The sequence below is a fragment of the Protopterus annectens genome, chromosome 7.part1 (assembly GCF_019279795.1).
Source record: "Protopterus annectens isolate FY-2018-M chromosome 7.part1, PAN1.0, whole genome shotgun sequence".
NCBI lineage: Eukaryota > Metazoa > Chordata > Ceratodontiformes > Protopteridae > Protopterus > Protopterus annectens.
In genome coordinates this window covers 300,345,274-300,364,534 of record NC_056740.1, presented here as the reverse complement: position 1 = coordinate 300,364,534, position 19,261 = coordinate 300,345,274, and the positions used below count along the sequence as shown (strand labels likewise).

The following is a 19,261-nucleotide window of genomic DNA, read 5'->3' as shown; positions in this document are numbered from 1 at the left end:
TTTGGGATGTACCTAACCAGACACCTACAGCAACTGGTACAGGACAACAGTACATCATCAAGGGGATGCAATGGCTCACACAGATGTCATATGCTGCCCAGGTAAAGTGAATCCAGCTGGACTCAGTGGCATACTGCCTGTTCAGAGGCAATCTGTGCGTGCCATATACAGCCATGTCCTACCTAGCAGTAATGAACGTGATGCACCTCAGGCAATCAGAGTCCCATACAGCCACATGCTCAGGAGAGCTGGACCTCAGCACTGACATACATGGACATGCTGGAGGGGCATATTCCTAACCGAGAGGCTCCCTTCACTCTGTAATGAGCTCACACTACTGGTTAGGCAGAGTCCCTCATTGACTCTCTTCCATAGGAATCTGGATGAGTGGATGGAGATCATAGTTGTACCCCAGGTATCACTTCTATGTCACTGTTAGACAGAGGCACAGTATACTAAAGTCGGACAAGGGCATAGCAGCATAACTTGTGATTGGGTGGCAAAGACAAACACATTCTACTAGGCTTACCAATGCCCTAGGGCAAATAGCCTAGTATGAACCTATGAACTGTTCATTCTCAACTGTTCGAGCTCATTACAGAGTGAAGGGAGCCTCTCGTTAGGAATATGCCCTCCAGCATGTCCATGTATGTTCTATTCAGTCGCCACCGCTTGCTCAGAGGTGACCTTTGCCTAACATACAAGGCCATGTCAAACCCAGATTTGATGAATATGCTTCACCTCAAAAAATCTAGATCCATCAGAGCCACAAGGGCGGAGACTTAAACCTCGACACGGCTATTAATAGGACGTGCTGGAGGGATAGATTCATCACCCAAAGACTCCCTATGCTGTGGAACAAAATCCCGCTATATGTGAGGCAGAGCACTCGCTGGCCTTGTTCAAGAGAAATCTTGACCAATGGATGGGAGATCGCAGATATACCCCAGGGATTACCTCAGTGTCACTGCTCGACAGAGGCACAGCAAAATAATGGGTATAGTTCCCCATACTAAAGGGGTGGCGAAGCCACAAAACGATGGGCTAGGCTTGTAAATGCCCTCGGGCAGATAGCCTAGTATGAACCTATGAACATGTGTGTACTGCTATAGTACTTCTGCCATATGTTGCATGTGTGTGTGTTGTGGGGGATGCACAGGTAATGGCCAGATACTTCTGCACAGGTGACACGCCTGACACATTCTGGGTGTTCATCCATACATACTGGATGTGTGCTGCCATCCAACCCTGTGATGTGGACACACATTACTCAGCCTGGATATACATATCCGAACAACACCACAAGCACAGTACACTACCTTGCTATGTATGCATGTAATTACACAGTTATTCAGTAGTTATGACAGTGATGCTATCCATGCAGCCCACTGGGCCAGTGGAAGCCACAACACACACCGCCAGCACCTTTGCATATGCTTACCACAGACATCCCACATACTGCATGTACTGTGCACACAGTTATCTAACCCAGAACAACTGCACACCACTTATTAATCCTGTCCAGTGGACTACAGATACAGGCATATTGTATAACAATAGTAGGAGGCTACTGCAGCACAGGGCAGATTCACATGACGGGAGGCATCTGTTGTCTGCAGTGTTAAGATGCTTCACATTCACCAAATGCACAGATATTGGCAACATTGTTGCAGACAGTTTAGGTGCAGGTACCCCCATTGTCCTACACACGTGTTATTAGTTATCCCAGATGACTGTAACCTCCCTATCCTCTCACATGTCCAGGTGAGAGCCACCCTCATCATTGCAGAACACATATCATCACTGTTACGAAATGGTATCCCTGGATGTGTGCTACATTCACCCCTGGAGGACATAGCACCACATGACAGACTGATATTAATCCCTGGCCATACTACAGGATATGTACCTGAACAGTGCCATACATACACAGTGGTCCCACACCAATGAGGAGGAACCTCTACTGACCCTGGGAACTACTGCATCATATGCACAACTGGCCTTGTGTTCTAAGCTATGGAAGTGTTAGTTATGGCCCACATGTACAACAATATTACATATGTTTATATTTCATGACTATGTACACACAACCTATCTCATGGACATACCTATAGATAGTGAACTATGATACATTTGAGGTGTCACAGTATACACAGGATTAACCTGCTACTTTGCATTACCTGTGTTTGTGGCAGCTGTTGCTGTGCCAGTGGTGCTGCTTGCTGCTTGCTCCTTGCTGCTTGCTGCTGCTTTTGCTGCTGGCAGTCCTAATATTTGTTTGGTTGTTTTCTCTGTCTCTCTCTCTCTCTCTCTTTATCCGTAGTGTTTGTGCAATGAATGTATTGCGTGAGTGTAGTGTGGGTACTCAATGCTTTTGTAGGTATCTGCATAGGTCCATGTGATGGCCTCTGCACCAATTGTAAGGCAGCATTTGCTAATTGCATGCAGCTGGGTGTGTACTGATTGCATGTCTCACTGTGATTTCAGGACACTGCTATAAAAGGGTATGTGAGATAGGCGTGCCCTTTCAGATTGTAGGGCGTGGACCATGCTGGTATGCTGTTGACAGTGTTTTGTGAGTGTGAAGGTTAGTACATCTCCCATGCTTCATGCTGTGTTGTAGATTCAGGTTGCTGCATTTATCTTGCCTGTTCCCTGTAGTGAGTGTGTATGCATACTGACACCTACAACTATATGTCATATGTATTGCTATATAAATATATATATATCTGTGTACATATACATACTTTCATATATGTACATTAGCTGACATTATTGGGTACAAGCTAACAATTAGCAGGGCTGTTTCTGTTAACACTACACTAGTATGGGAATCCAGTAATTGGGACTATAAAAGTCTGCATGACATGCTTTGGGTAGTAGACATACTATATTGCCTTTATCTTCATTCCTACTATTACATGTTCCACTTATTTAGCACTATATTCCTGTATGAGAGTCATGGCTTAGTGGTAGGTCATACAGACTAGTGTTACAATGGTCTTGTGGTAGGGCCTACTAGTATGCTCATATTCTGCTTTTGAGTTGAGTATAGGGCCTATCAATCAAAGTGCTGGAGGCACCTTTAAGCAGTTAAAGGGGTTAGTAGGTCTCACAGGAGCCAGGCTGTGTTGCAGATTCTGGTTGCTGCATATATCTTCACTGTTTCCTGTAGTGAGTGTGTATGGCTACTGAGACCTACAACTATATTTCATATGTATTAATATATATTTATATATATGTATGTGTAGATATACATACCTTCACATATGTACATTACCTTACGCTACTATGTACAAGCTAACAGGTAGCAGGGCTGTTTCTGTTCACACTGAACTAGTATGGGAATCCAGTAATTTGGCCATTAAAACTCTACCTGACATGCTTTGGATAGTACATCTCCTATATTGCCTTTATACTGATTCCTACTATTACATGTTATATTTATTTTAGCACTGTGTTCTTGTAAAGCAGGCATGGCTTAGTGGTAGGTCATACAGACTAATGTTACCAAGGTCCTGGGTTCGAGACTGACAGTGGGAATTTATTTTTCTTAAACTTTCAAACTGAGTACAGGACCTGTCAATCAAAGTGCCATAAAGGCACTTTTAAGCACTTTAAACCAGGTCTGCGCTTATGCTGAGCTCACGCATGCAAGACTGGCGGTGAGCTCCGCTAACACAAGCGACACCCGCGCTAATTTCTTTGAAAGAAAAGAAAAAGGGGTGACAGGAAAGTGGTGAAAAGGGGTCACAAAGAGGGTAAGACAGTAGGGAAACAAGCGTTGGATTTGCAGGAGGGATGTAGGTAAGGCCCATAGATGCCCATGTCTTTGGCAGCAACAGCTGTGCATTTCCATGTATTTTGGTGAGACATTGGAAACCTTTCACCCCTGAGAGAGGTGTCAGGACAACATTAATATTTGTTGTAGAGCCAATTGTAATTAACTGTTTCAATGTCAAGCAGACATGTGTGCGACATGGACAGCTATGTATGGGGCGTAATTTTTTGTGGGTACAGAGTGCCCTTTTTTTTTTTTTTTCAGGTGAGAGTGGTATGTCAGGTGAAGGAAGTCGGTATAGCTGGGGAGGTAGGTTGGGTAGGTTAACAGACAAGACAGACAAGACGATACAGGGGCGGTGTATGACACACGTGGGGGTTACACAATTGACAGGGACGGAGGTTGGGATTTCCAAGATGCATGAGCCCACAGATGGCAACAGTGGAACTGATATCCCCACCCATAGGCAGTTGCCACTGTTCCTTCACAGCCCAGGACGGGCTGTGCTGGGGCTGTGTAGGCGGGCAACGGCCGGGCCGTTAGCTGTGCCACACGAGCCTCAAGCTGGCGAGGGGCCCAAGAACAGTGTCTTGGATCTCCCTTCGCACCACAGACCGGACACCATGGAGGGTGAGTGGACGAACCCTCCGCCACACTTGCAGAGGGGACCGGCCCCATCCCCTGCAGCGCTTCCACCAAGGTGGCACAGGGCCACCGGAGGGGGTCCGCCTGGGCACTAGTGCCAGGTGCAGGCGCCAGCTGAGGTGGGAGAGGTGGGTCCGCTGGGACCCGCCTTCCCAAGCGCTCTAGGTTTGTGAGTTGTTATGTTAGTTTGGGTTAGTGGCATTTTATTCCATTCAGATTAGTTGTAACAGCATGCATTGGTATTCCCATCAAACAAACACCCAGATATTAACACCATTGAACAAGGGGCATATCAATATCACATGCATTATTTGAACAGAAATACACAGTCAAACAACATGCAGGGTTGATTAATGGCAACAGGCCATCAGATTTGCAGGTATGAACAGGGCACATGCACGAACAGACATGCATATATTTTTGAAACGGACAAATGTCCATGATTAATGAAATGTTCACATACCATTATTTAGTGGGTGTTGTTATATGGAATTATAGGGTTGGGCGGAGATAGAAAGTGATGACACATTCATATGTTACACATTGATTTACATTTGTAATAGGTACACAATTAAGTTGAGGCTGATGTTTCAAAATAAATTTTATTTGACTGTCAAGCTACACCTGTTACAAATACATCACTATCCTACTTATTTTGAATTTGATCAGATACATCATCCTGCTACACTTTGATGACAGGACAGGGGACAACTATGGCTGTTTAGTCTGTCAGATAATCATTCATTCTATCTGCAAATTGTTTACTGTGATCACCATATACAGCATTTGGCCTAGACATTCCAGATTCTGACACACTGAAATCAGTTTGGGATATTAAGTTGTACTTCCCACATGCATTTAGTTCTGTAGAAACACACTGGGGCTACTATATTCAGGGGTTATTACTACTTTATTTATTCATACATGACCCTTTCTGTCACTCTCACACATCCTGCAACTTCACAGTTCAGGTTGGTACTTCTAGGCTTTGTTCACATGTTAGACTGGTGGTGATTCAAACACTTTCCAACAGCCTCACTTCTGTCATGATTCAGCATTTCAACAGGGATATATCTCACATATGACTACCTCAGATTCTAAAGCTGTACTCTTGGGACTACTGCAGGTTACACTATATTTAATTCATGGTGGGACATCTGTATTACAGCACTGTTTAATTCTATCAATTATATTTCCAGTTACACTTGCATACTGATGAACTTGTTGCAGCCATACCTGCAGACTTACAATTCCTGCTTGCACATTATATTACTTTTAATCAATACACTGCAGTGTTCTGATACATGCTACAGTACAATATTTATTTACAAGTAATGGGTGGGGTTACTAACCTGCATGGTGGCGCAGCCGCACCAGCCTACGGGCATACATCTCGCGATTCGCAGAGCGGACACCTGCAGCTGTAATACAAAGGAAATAATATTGAGCTACACATCTCCATGGTATCAGCCAGTTGAAATCCTTACATACATAAGCAAAATGTAACTTACTCAGTAGTGGGGCGTTGGGCATATCCCGGGCCTCCTGGATCCATTCGGTCAACTGGTCTTCCTTGCGCCGCTTCAGGTCCGCATGGTGGTGACGGACCTGCTCACCAGTGCGTGGAATGCCAGTAGCACTGGTCAGATCACGAGCCAACTGGTCCCATGCCTCTGCCCTATACGCTCCCCATGAGACCTGGCCCTGCATGAGTTGGGCCTCGTGATGATGGACAAGGAGCCAGACCATGTATCTGGACTCCTCAACGCCCCAACGCTGTGCTCGAAAGCAACGTCCCTCACCTACTCCACTCATTCTAACTGCAGGTCTGTTCTACAATCGCTTCTGCTGTGTATTCCCGCCTATGGGGCTTATATATGCCGCTTTTCCCGCACATTTCTCTGATTGGCCATTTTGGAATTGTATCTACTTCACTGAAAATGCTTTATCATGCTCCATTCTGGATTTTATCCCATATATATGCTATTTCTGCCTTTCTAGGTATTGCTGTCATGGCTTAGTGGTTTAGTACCTTGACTCTAGTGCATGGTATCCTGGGTTCGAATCTGACAACTGATTTTTGATTTTCCTGAAAGATATGAGTTGAGGACCTGTCAATCAAACATGCCAAAAGCACTTTTAAGCACTTAAAACCAGGTCTGCGCTCGCGCACTGGCAGTTAGCTTGTGGGAGCGCCGCGCAAACGGTGTGCGCTGGGATAAACCTTAATTGGCTAGTGACACACATGTTCAGCTAAGCACAGCTAGTTGCAAACGGTTTCAGCCTATTAAACCGGTGCTTAGCAACGGGCACGCAGTTTGCAGCTTTTTAAACACTACTCAGCTACGGGCACTCCGTCTCACAGCAGCTTAGCTATCAGTACATTTCTGACTATTTTTATTATTGTGTTACTTCGAATATATGCTCCATTTCATTCCATTTTACAAAAGGGAATACATTTACATTTGTACAATACTGTCAGGGGCTTTTAGTGCTTATTTACAAAAAAAAAAAAAAGGTTGTTGTGGGTGCTTGAACCCTGCCTGCCTACTCTTAGGCCGGCAACTCTACCACTAAGCTATTACTTCTTGGCTTACTTTGCATATTTAGTTCTTATATCCTTTTCCACTGACTGCTAACTGTGATTGCGCTAGTAGCACACCCACACGAGCACACAGTAGCAAACATTTACGGGTTTAAAAAAAAAAAGGTTTTAATTTAATTTTATAACATCTCTTCACTTTATACACTGATGGTCTATCGGGGCATGTGTTGTGTACTGTGTTTATTCACATTTCCATGGCCTCTCTCGTGGCTGTTTACTTTCAGCCATTCTAGTCTTCCGGGGGCGTGTCCGCTTGCAGGGCTTAGCCTACAGACACGCTTCTACTCTCTTACACGGACCGTGTAAGAGTTACTAGTGTGATTCAGCATGCCTCATGCACCTCATGCATATGCATGACATGCTGACATCACACAGTTTAACTGCAGCCTCCGTGTAAGAGTTATAACTCTTACACGGAGGCTTCCTGAATTTGGCCCAATCTCTTGCCTTATCTTGTACATACGTCTACAATGAAAATTCTTCAGTGCTACTCATAGTGGTATTTTTGTTCTGACAAATTAAATTTTACAGTCTGCAGAGCTTTTCTTCTATGCCTCTACTAAATATGGGTTCTACCTCAGTGGGCCATTGCAATGATCAGACAAAGAGGCAAAACAAATAAATAACTAAATATAAATAAATAAAATATTCAGAACCAGCAATTCTAAGTTGGGAAGACATAACATTAAACTTGCATGTTGCAGGCCACTGGAGAAAGAGTATTGCTAGGAGCTATTGCTTCATGAAATGAATATCAGTAATAAATCAGACTGCCTGGGAAGGTAGCAGTGGTTAACATGCAAGCATATGCAGCATGTGTTGAGAACAAGGCAGCAAGGCTGCAAGAGCCCTTGATTTTCAAAAGGTAATTAAACTGTGTATATATACATATTTTCAAAAGGTAATTAAACTGTGTATATATATATATATATATATATATATATATATATATATATATATATATATGTATATATACATACAGATACATAGGTACATATTCACAGAGTCACATTCAGCAACAAGCTGTGTGCTAATTCTGATGTAATTTCACATAATTTTCACTACCATATGCCTATTTCTTCCATGTTATAACTTAAAATAACATTTTCAATTTCTAGCAAATTAGTGATGCTTATTGTTTTATCTATAGGTGAAATCACTTATTATATGTGTACTAACAAATGTGCAATCTATTAACAGAGCAAAGCAAGCAAACTCTTTTATAATTGTAAACCTGCAAAGAAAATGCAAAGCCTTGTTGAAATACCTGTTATGGTAGGCACCTCCAAAATCACACTCACATGGTCTGCAGCCATTGATGTCATTACTTAGACCCCAATACTCAGGCTGAGAAAGAAAGAACAGGAAAAAAAATATTAGAATGTATAGATGTGCTCCACTTTGTTAAATAGTTACTATATAAGATGTGACAAGTTCCAGTTTTTAAGTAGATGAGAACTCCTGTAAAACAGACTAATACATATCACTTTCTTCTTTAGCCTGGCAAATAACCTATAATGACTCCCTTCTTAAGCAAAACTCATGCATGTATATACACGTGTGTATGTATAAATAAACATACATGTATGTATATGAGTATATATATATATGGAAATCCTGAATCTCAAATATCCTGAACACAAAATAAAGCTCAAAATCCTGATAACTCTAAATCCTGATCTCATATAACTGAAAAAACATACAGGACACCAACACAGACTATATAGCTACACTACACTGCACATACATACTATATATCCACTATATATATATACCCTAACCCTAACGCCACTATCGCACACTCACCTCACCTGTGCCCTAACCCTAACTATATGATTCAGGATTTTGAGCTTTCAGGATATTAAGGTGACATATATATATATATATATATACATATATACATATATACATATATATATATATATATATATATATATATATATATATATATATATATAAACCACACATATATATATATATATAAAATATATATATTTTACATATATATATATATATATATATATATATATATATATATATATATATGTATATATTATATATATATATATATGTGTGTGTGTGTGTGTGTGTATTTCTATATGCTTTTTTTCTAATTTTGTGAAAAGGAGCTTTGATTGGCATCCTGTCTGTCATCACAATTTGTTCAACTAAACAGTTGGTCAAAAGGGGTTGACAAAATTAGCAAATCGGACAATTTTGGGGGTGGGTAAATTTGCCCTTTCCCTGCGAACTGTGTGATCTCAGAGTTAGTATATATAATTAGCTGGGGCTGTGGTGTGCCCCCTGTAAAAAAATTATGTTTTCTTTTCTTTTTCTGTTTTAGCACGTGCCGAGACTGATGCTTGGCCCATGCATAGTAGTGTATCAATGTGCTTAATTACGATCATTTGGAGTCAACATCATGGACTCTGACATTTATGCTTTTTGACCTAGTTAAATAAATCCATAAATAGGTTCATAGAAGGTTACTAGGCTAACAGCTCTAGAGCCCTTACAAGCCTAGCCTTATTTATCCTGCATTGTCCCAACTGTCGGTGGTTACGTGAGTGAAGTTCAGAGAGGTGAGGATCTATGGTAGTTAATATCGACTTTCTCTGTCCAAGAAGGAAATGGGTGCCACCCCAGGAGTGAATCTGCAGTCACCCATCCATTGATCTAGGTTGCGTTTGAGGATGGTCAGGGAGGGGCTCTGTTTCACATGAATTGGAAGCTTGTTCCAGAGAAGTGGCAGTCTCTGGGAGACGTATCTATCTCTCCAACACTGTTCATGTCAGAGGCTAGAGTTAAAATTCCTGGAGAGAGTGAACCTCATGCAGCTTGTTTTATGAATGTGTAGCATTTCCATCGGGGCTGGGTCAGAGAATGCCCTTCAAGCCAGGGACAGGTCAACCCTTAGCAACCTGTAGGAGACATTATACAGTGACAGAGCTTTCAGACTTTCTGTGAGACTTATTTTGTATACCCTGTAATTTCTTGGTGAGAAACTTCTGTGGTCTCTCCAGTTGTTGCAGGTGTCTGGTGAGATACATGCAAAAGAGAGTATAGTACTCAATTATTGGTCTGATGAGGGCAAGTCTAATGGAATTAGAATATCCTTAAATCTAGATGTGATGCCTTTACTTATAAGATGTGCCACATATAAAGGTTTCCTTACTAATGTAGATATGTGATGGTCAAGTTTCAGATTGCTATCACTGTGAGTTCCCAGATCAGTTACCATTGGGTCTACACTTAGGGGGTGCTGCCCCTAATGTAATTAGCCAGGATGTCAGTTTTCCCAAAGGGAATAATTTTTTTTGCATTTAGCTTTAATCCATGGCTTTGGTACCAATCATTTCTCTGTGTTAACCCTGTCTGCAGTGTATTAACATCATTGGGGGACTCAATGATTGCTCCCAATTTGCAAATGTCAGTGAACTTGGCCATCCAAGTTTTTCTGGACTTCTAAGAAATAAATTCTGAACAGTAATGGGCCCAGCACAGAACCCTGTGGTACGCCACTGGTGACTGGGCTTTTGTTAGAGGTGAAGTCGCCCCACTTTGACAGTATGTGTGTCCTGTCAGTGAGACAGTTGGCTACTCATCTCGTAATGTAGGGGTTAATTCCCAACTGGGAGAATTTTTCTATAATATCTAAATGGGGAATTGTGTCAAATGCCTTGGCTAGGTCAAGACAGGTGGTATGCAATGTCTTTCCCTGTCCAGGGCCTTGGTGACTTTCTTGAAGAAGTCAACCATGCTTAACAGTCATGATCTACCTTTAATAAATCTAAATTGGGTTGGGTCCAGAGTTTGGAGATTACCTATGTCCTTGTTAATAAGGTCCATATTGAGTGTCTCCATGGCCTTGCAGATGAGACTAGTCAAGCTTATAGGCCTATAATTCCCAGGGTTGGTTGCTTGTCAACCTTTGTGCAGAGGGATTACTGCCACTGTCCTCCATGCTGCTGAAACATAGCCACTTTTCAAGCTGTGGTTAAACAGGGATCCAAATGGGTCTGTTAGGTCATGTTTTAAGTTGTTTAAAGGGCAACTTGGGATGTTGTCGTCCCACTGGAGGCATGTTTTTGGCCTTGGAGAGTGCCAAGATGACCTGCTCTCTTGAGATAATAGGCTGAGGAATGGTGGCAGGTATACTTTGGGGGAATGACTAGAGGGGACAGGGGAGGTGAAGTTTGCTCCAAATCTGTCAGCTAGCAGGTTGGGTATTACCTCCGGTTGGTGCCATCCACAACCAATTCATCACATAGCTGGGTATTCCCTTTTAGATTTCAGACGTAGTTAAAGAATATATGTATGAAACCATATACTGTGGAACTGAATTGTGTTATCTCTGCTTCCTGTCTGAATATCCAAATTTTGAATTGTTCAGTCAAGCAAGCTAGTTCAACAAATAATAATGTACTCCATGTGTGCTATTTATTTTTAATTTGAAGGAAATCAGATGTACAGAGCACTTTATCAGTAATAAGGTAAAATATATAGGCATGTGAAAGTACCTCAAAGGTTTCAGCAATGAAATCACGTTGGGATACATTATAGTAGATTTATGCAACAGGCAAATCTGGCAGAATAATATTCTAATGATATGATCATAAATGCAGTGGTCAAGCATTTTATACAAGGTGTTGCAGAGCAGCTTTCTCATATCATAATCACATTCATGATGCAGAAACAGTGTCATAGTGTAGATACAGGTGTGTAAGTTTAAATTTTATTACACATTTTTGTTGACATAATCTCAAAACAAGAACGTAGATACAGGTGTGTAGGTTTAATATTTATTGCACACCTTTGTTGATGTAGTCTCAAAATAGAGTTATGAAAAATAAACATAAATTATATACATATGCTTTATAAATGCAAAATAATTTCCAATCTACTTACTAAACAGGACAAGACTGACAACTGACAAAGGATACTTCCACCCATCCTTGATTTCACCCTTCCCATCATTCACCTGACAGAAATATGCAAAACTACAGTGCAGAACTGCATCTGCCACTTCATTGATGGAACTGGCAAGATGATCTATTAGTGCTTTAAAATCAGTCTGGCTAGCTTCTAATTACCCAGATACTAACTATTTTCATTTGCAGAGCTCTGTATAAAATTCTTGCATGGGTCAGTGCAAGGCCTTACATTGACCACCTTTTGTTAAATAATGCTCAAGATATCTTAGATCTTCTGACTTTACTGCTGTGTTACTTACTATTTATCTTTACTCACTTGGCTGTGCTGACAGAACTTTCTCCTACCTGGGCCTGTCTATCTGGAACATATATCCAAGAACCTTTTGTCAGCTCCATACCTTTCCTTCCTTCACCATCTTGTTTAAAGTGCACCTGTAGCAGCAAGCAAAATGCAGATACACTGGATCTGAAACTTAGAATCAAACTTTTCTGATTTAATTTGTTTATGTCTGTCATATACAGCAGAATGTATTTTAAGAACATAGTTTTGTCAGTTTTTTTCTTTGTCTTACACTGATCTTTGTACATTTTTTGCTGACTGCATGATACTGTATCTTTGTTGTTTGTTTATTTAGTTGCACATTATTGTATCACATAGATGCTGCAATTAACTTTCTATTCTCTAACTAGTTTGTGATTTCAAAGTGGGTTCTAGAGGTCCAATTCACATACCTGCTATATAATAAAAATAACCCTGCCAATGGCATAACAGAAGTGTGACACAAGCTCACTAAAATTAAGCAAACAGAAAAATAAATGGGAACCAGATGTCCAGATAAAGTTAATAATGCATTCATTATATCTGACAGTATCCTGTCACTAGCAGCAGAATTCATTCCCTTTCTGTTGTCAAACATTACATATGGCAACAGTTCACTTATGTGTCCCTGAAAAGGTGTGGCAAGTTGTCTAATATTTGTTTGTAGACTTCTTTATATCACTTTAATATTTTATCATACTTCATTGTTGCATTTATTTGATAAATATAGTCTTTCATTTTTTTTTGCATTCATTTTCTAATTACCCATATTGTACAGTGCACAAAAAAATTCACAAATTGCATTGGATCCCCAATTTCCCTGCGGCACATCTTTAGGATGTAGAAGAATACCAGAGCACCTGGCAAAATCCCAACACATGAGGAGGGCCCTCAAGACTATGCACAGAATGTACCTGAGCTGAGAAAATGACGTGACAGGTAAGCACTTTGTGGCAGTAGCACCAGTAACCACTCCTGTTGCCCAGGTCATGACAGGAAAACTCATCCTTGCTTTTCATGTGCCATATGACTATCAAAAATGAAATTAATAAATACCTATTATGGGGTATCTAAGTCATTATTTAGGCTACTTCCCTGTCTGCTAATCATAGAACTAATAAGGAATTACTTTGCAGGCTATTGTAAAGAGGATTCAGCATTTTTTTTGTTCAAGTGTTTCAGGAACAAAACTCACAACATAAAAAACACATATTGTACAGTTAGTTAGACATTGTAACCATACCTCTTAACTGTCCAAATTTTCACAGAATGTCTAGGTTTTTGCCTCAAACTTTTGGTCGGTTCCTAATAAAATCTGCGGTTTTCTGGAAAATAACTTAGTATTAAAGTTCTTAAATAATAACATACATTTGAGTTTCAGACTTCATATCCTTCTTAAAATGCACAGTATCACAAATCCTGTCCTTCTGGTAACTTTCTAGGTTTATAAGAACATTATTTAAAATCCATCCCTATTTTTGGTCCTTTGTCCCCCATTATTTTAAGCTTTGTCCATATTTTTTGTGCTAAGAAATTGACCGGTATGATTGTAATGAAGGAAGAAATTTTCTGCTTAACAGTTTTGCTCTTTGTACCTTGGCTATATGAATTTTAGCTCACAAAGTACTAACATTTATTGTAATATAATACAGACTTCTCTATAGCATTGACTGCAAGCACATCTTTTGTTCATAGGATCATAGGAGGTTACTAGGCTAATGGCCCTGAGGCCCTTACAAGCCTAGCCAAGAGTTTATCCCCAAAAAAAGAAACCTTAGTCAGCACCTGTTGCCCCTGTCAATGAGGGACACAGGTGGAACCCCTCGGACAAATCTGCGGTTTCCCATCCACTCATCAAGGTTGTGCTTGAAGAGGGTGAGAGAAGTACTCAAGGAGGCAGCCTCTGGGAGACGAACCTGTTGTCTCCAGCAAGTTTTGTTAATGTCACATATTAGATTTAAGCCTTTCAATTGTGTAATGCATGAGGAGTTAGACTTGTGGATATGGAGCATCTCTAGTAGGGTAGGGTCTCAGATTGTCTTGTAGGCGAGACAAAGATCAACTCTGAGCAATCTGTATAATACTGAGTAGAGTGATAGTGATTTGAGCCTGTCCACATAGGACAGGTTTTGGAGGTCATGGATTCTCTTTGTGAGGTATTTCTGTGGCCTTTCCAGTTGGTTCAGGTGTTTGGAGAGGTACATACCAAATGGAGTGTTATACTCGATAACTGGCCTAATGAGGGAGGAGCTCAGAGAGGTAACAACCTCCTTTTTTCTGGATGCAATCCATTTACTTATGAGATGAACCAAGTAACAGGCTTTTCTGACCACTTCTGCTACATGATAGTCGAATGTGAGCTTGTTGTCAACCTGAATACCCAGGTCTTTCACCACAGGTTGTGTGTTTAGGGGGTTGCTGTTGATGCGGTAAGCAATAGGAGCCATGCTTTTGCTGAATGGTATGATAATACATTTTTTTGCATTTAAGTTAAGGCCACCAGTCATTTGTTCCTGTGAGATCCTCTTGCAGTATGTTAACATCATTTGGAGAGTCAATGACAGCATCCAACTTACAGTCATCTGCAAACTTGGTCAGTAACATGCCGTTTGTCTTTGCCAGGACATCTGAGAAGTAGATTGGAAAAACAACATCCTTGCAGAAAGCTGAAGCAATTTTTTATTAAGTGCTTTCATTTGCAGAATCTGCAAACTTCTTCAGACAAAAGGCAAATGTAAAAAACATACAAATTTACAAGTTTTAAACACAATCACATGATTATAAGAACCAATCTGCATGCTCCTAGTATAACCTAGGAACACAAAATGAAAGTCATATTAACCTATTACCGCCCCATTTTATGACAAAAAATATCAAGAACCAGGATGAGTAAAGATAGACATAAGAATGAAAATAAAAATACTTGATTAACTATAAAACCTCTAATAGACATTAAATGAAATTATAAGTTAAATTTTATCTTTCCAGGCTCTTCAATTTCAATAATCATGTAATACTGCATGCTTCATTCAAGCCTGGATAGTTAAATGCATTTAATAAAGATTGGTGCAAGGATTTCTTGGTCTTTTCTTTTTGCATTTTATTTTTGTGACGCTTTTATCTGAGAAGTAGATGCCAAACAGTAGGGGTCCCAGGACAGATCCCGGGGGAACACCACTAGTGACAGGTCTGCTGTCAGAGGTGGAGGCACCTATTTTAACTTTGTGGGTCCTACTGGTTAGCCAGTTGGCCACACACCTGATGAGATAGGGATTTACGCCAAGGTGTGTTAGCTTTTTAATGTTGCCTGAGTGGGGGATTGTGTCAAAAGCCTTGGCCAAGTAAAGGTAAGCTGTATGTACTGCCTTTCCCTCATCCAGGGCCTTGGTGATAGTCTCCAAAAATTAACCAGGTTCAACAGGCAAGCTCTGCCCTTGAAGAATCTGAACTGGGTGGGGTCAAGTGCTTGGAGATTGCCTATGTCCTTGTTTATGAGATCCATAATAATATGCTCCATGGCTTTACAGATCAGGCTTGTCAAGCTGATGGGGCAACAGTTTCCCGGGTCAGTAGTGGCACCACCTTTGTACAAAGGGATGACAATGGCAGTTTTCCACTCTGCTGGAATGAAGCCTGTACTTAGGCTGTGGTTGAACAGGGTGCTGAATGGTGAGGCTAGTCCTTTCTGGAGATGGTGCAGAATACAGCCTGTGATGCTATCAGATCCCATGGAAGCTGTGTTCTTTGCCTTGGACAGAGCTTGATCTATGGAGATGTGAGGTGCAGGGCAAGTATTGGGAATGTTGAATGGGCCTATGGGGGGACAGGGGGTGAAGTTTGCGCTGAACCTATCTGCTAGCAGGTTGGCTAAGTCAACAGGATCAGTGTAAGTGATACCGTTAAGTACTAATTCGGAACAAACCTGGGCTTTGCCATGGAGGTTTCTGACATAACTGAAGAAGGAGTTGTGGTTTCCCGTTGCTTCAGAGGCTAGTTTCAATTCATAATTGGCTTTGGAGGTTTTCACTGATGATCTAATTTGCTTCTTGAGGCTAAGGAGGGAGTTTTTCCAATTTGAAATTTGTTCCTTTTTACTCTTGGACAACAATTTCTTCCTTTTGTTGTAAAGCCTATTGATAGAGAATATCCACCAGACAGGTTTATGTTTCCTTGAGGAGCAGGTTTTAGTTCTGTTGGATATGTTGAGCCCATGCAGTTGTACAGGTGCTTGTATACTGCACTGGTGTACTGTTAAGCATAGTTTTCTGCATCCTCTGAGGGTGGTTGTGGTGTGAATCTACTGATACCCTCCCTTAGGAGGTTGTAGTCAGCTTTTGCAAAGTTTTTTAGCCTGGTTACAGGGGGGGTGGGGTGGGATAGAGACTTTGAATGAGACAGACCGATGATCTGATCTCACTAGGGAAGAACATGCTATGGGAGTGGTGCAGTGCTCGTCCATATTGGTGAGAACCAAGTCCAGAATGTTATCTCCCATTGTGGGGGATGAGATGAGCTAGTCTCATGTGTTAGAACTGATAAAGTCAAGGAATCACTGGGTGAGTGCATTAGTGCAGGAATAGTTCAGCCAGTCTATGGTGGGGTAGTTCAGGGTGTTAGGGGGTACCTTGATTGAGTCAAGTAGGTTTAGGGAAGAGCAGTGGGTGTCCTGAGTCATGGAGGGGTTCTATAGCCGGCTATAACTTGGATGGGTGTCTTGCCAACTGTCAGTTCCACCTGGAGTAGTTCCAGTGCATCATGCTGGCAAACCAGTCTGGAGGTGTGCCTATCCTTAATGAAGATAGAGACTCCACCACCCTTAATCTTCCCGACTCATTTTGGGGTGGGAATGTATGAAATGAAGTCTAGCCTGGTAAGGCAGGTGTGTTCTCTGCAGTCCTGAGCCAAGTTTCCATGACCACATAGACATCGACATCTTCCAATGCGAGGAGAGCCTCCGGTGAGTGCATTTTCACATTAAGGCTCCTAGTGTTAAGCAGCATGACCTTCAATTTGATTTTTTGACAGATCTTTTATGTTGGAAGTTTTGTCTTTGGGATATTGCCTAAAACAGGCACAATGGGGGAGGCAAGGATTCAGAATCACAGGGATGACAGGTGGAGGTCATCTCTGGCAAAGCATTGAGGCCTGTTAACTATGTCATCCCAGGCAGACAGATACTGGATCCCCTTGGAATGACACCGGAAAAAAGCCAATTGTTTAAGGCAATTATTTTTGCTGGTATTGTGGTATAATTCTTGGTGAAGGTAGGATACTGCTTAGGGCTAGGGGTCTTACCTGCCTGGGACACATATTCTAAGAGCTCAATCATGTCTCCCTTCATTTATTCCAGGAAGGTACGTCTCAAATCATTCACTTCAAAATGGACAATGACAGAGTCAAGCTTGTACCTGTTGTGGAGAGACTTAAGTGCGTGTGTGATGTGGCAGATTCTGGCACCTGACAGACAACTGACCGAGACCTTCTCCTTGTTGAGCCTGATGATAAGTGAATTGTTTTACAATTGTGTTTATCTCCCAGTTTCACTGAAGAGACAGGATGTCTACAGCAGAAATTTCATTCTAGTGTCTTGACATAGAAATAATGGCCAAGTTTCAAATGTAAAGGGTTAATTGTTTTATGACTTCCAGTTCTATGCAAACTTCTGAGAAATATGTACTTCTCCCATAGAGATGTTAAAACTTCTGTTGGTATCTGTTAGCCTGGGAACTGAAGGCAGGTGACAAATAGTGATATCATCCAGCTAACCCAGCAGTAATGTGTACTATTAACTTAAGAACTATCTCAGAGAGTGAGTCTGTGCATTTTGTATTTGTCTTTAGACCTGGAAACATCCTCTCATCACCACTTGCCTTGCTAATAGTAAGTAAGTAGGGTACAGTGCTTTCTCTTAGATATAGATAGGAATATAGTAAAGATTACTTTAGATGTTTCTGTATTTATACGAGACTGTCCTGCAATGCTGTTTTAAAATATTTTCTGTGATTCTGAACTCTGTAGTCACTGTGTTGAGTTATTGAGTATTGTCTTGTTCTTTTATTTATTATTAAATATATTTAAACCTTTTAATTGTGGCTGGTTTGTTTAGAGATATTTAAGCTCTAAGAGTACTTACATATACATTTGGTGACACTGTACAGGCCACTCTTAGATAGCCTTGCAAGTCTTGGTCACACTTACCATTTGGATAAATAGTAACATCACACAGTAGGATTGGTCACCCTTTGGGAAGGGCCTTATAGTACCTGATAAAGAGCTGGTTGGTAGCAGTGATAACCTTTTAGTCTGGGCAGAAGGGGGCATAGATAGTAAACCTGTGCCAGCCTTTCCCAGGAGTGTGTGTTTGTATACAAATCAAATCTCAAAGTGTGTGTGTCAGCTACTTGGGCAGGGACACGAAGCACTGGTTGGTCAGAGAGGGTGCTGAAGGTTTTGGCTTGACCACTCATCTGAGATCTTAACCCTATAGCTGTACCAGTGGGGAGTCTTATTGGGGATTTGAAGAGAGAGGGAGAAACCAGCCCCAGACTGACTGTGATCTCTGTGTACTCTTAAGGGAAATTGAACTTCACTGTGTATATGTACTTATCCTCCCAATGTGGATGACCTCACTGGTGCTAGTGGTGAGGATTGAGGCTCCTTGATTACTGGGCCAGTGCAGGGGCATCACAATCTGGTTGAGTCCTTTTAGTCAACTTTGATTTGTATGAATGTACTGAATGAAACACCATCTGTGAATGCATTACTTTGAATAAAATAGCTCTTGGCAGAATATGCTTATTATAGTGCATATAATAGTCTGTGACTTTTGGATTAGAGCCTAGTAGTTTGGGCTGTGATTAGTAATCAGATGTTGGTTTTAGTTACTGTTATTGTCAAGTTTAGGTTTAGTGCTGGTTTTGGGGATACGATTAGGTTTGGGTTTGGACTAGGTTTAGGGTTCGGGTTAGATTTAGGCT

The 19,261-nt window shown here is 41.2% G+C and overlaps 1 protein-coding gene across 4 annotated transcripts in view; it reads right to left on the bottom strand.

Annotated features, from left to right (window-relative positions):
- LOC122807740 (laminin subunit beta-1-like) overlaps nucleotides 1-19,261 on the bottom strand; it is a 2,263,691-nt gene that overhangs the window by 953,498 nt on the left and 1,290,932 nt on the right. For all 4 annotated transcript variants that reach the window (XM_044078727.1, XM_044078725.1, XM_044078726.1 and 1 more), the window contains one exon: nucleotides 8,299-8,378. In XM_044078727.1, coding sequence (XP_043934662.1) covers nucleotides 8,299-8,378 — 80 coding nt within the window. The remainder of the gene's footprint in view (nucleotides 1-8,298; nucleotides 8,379-19,261) is intronic.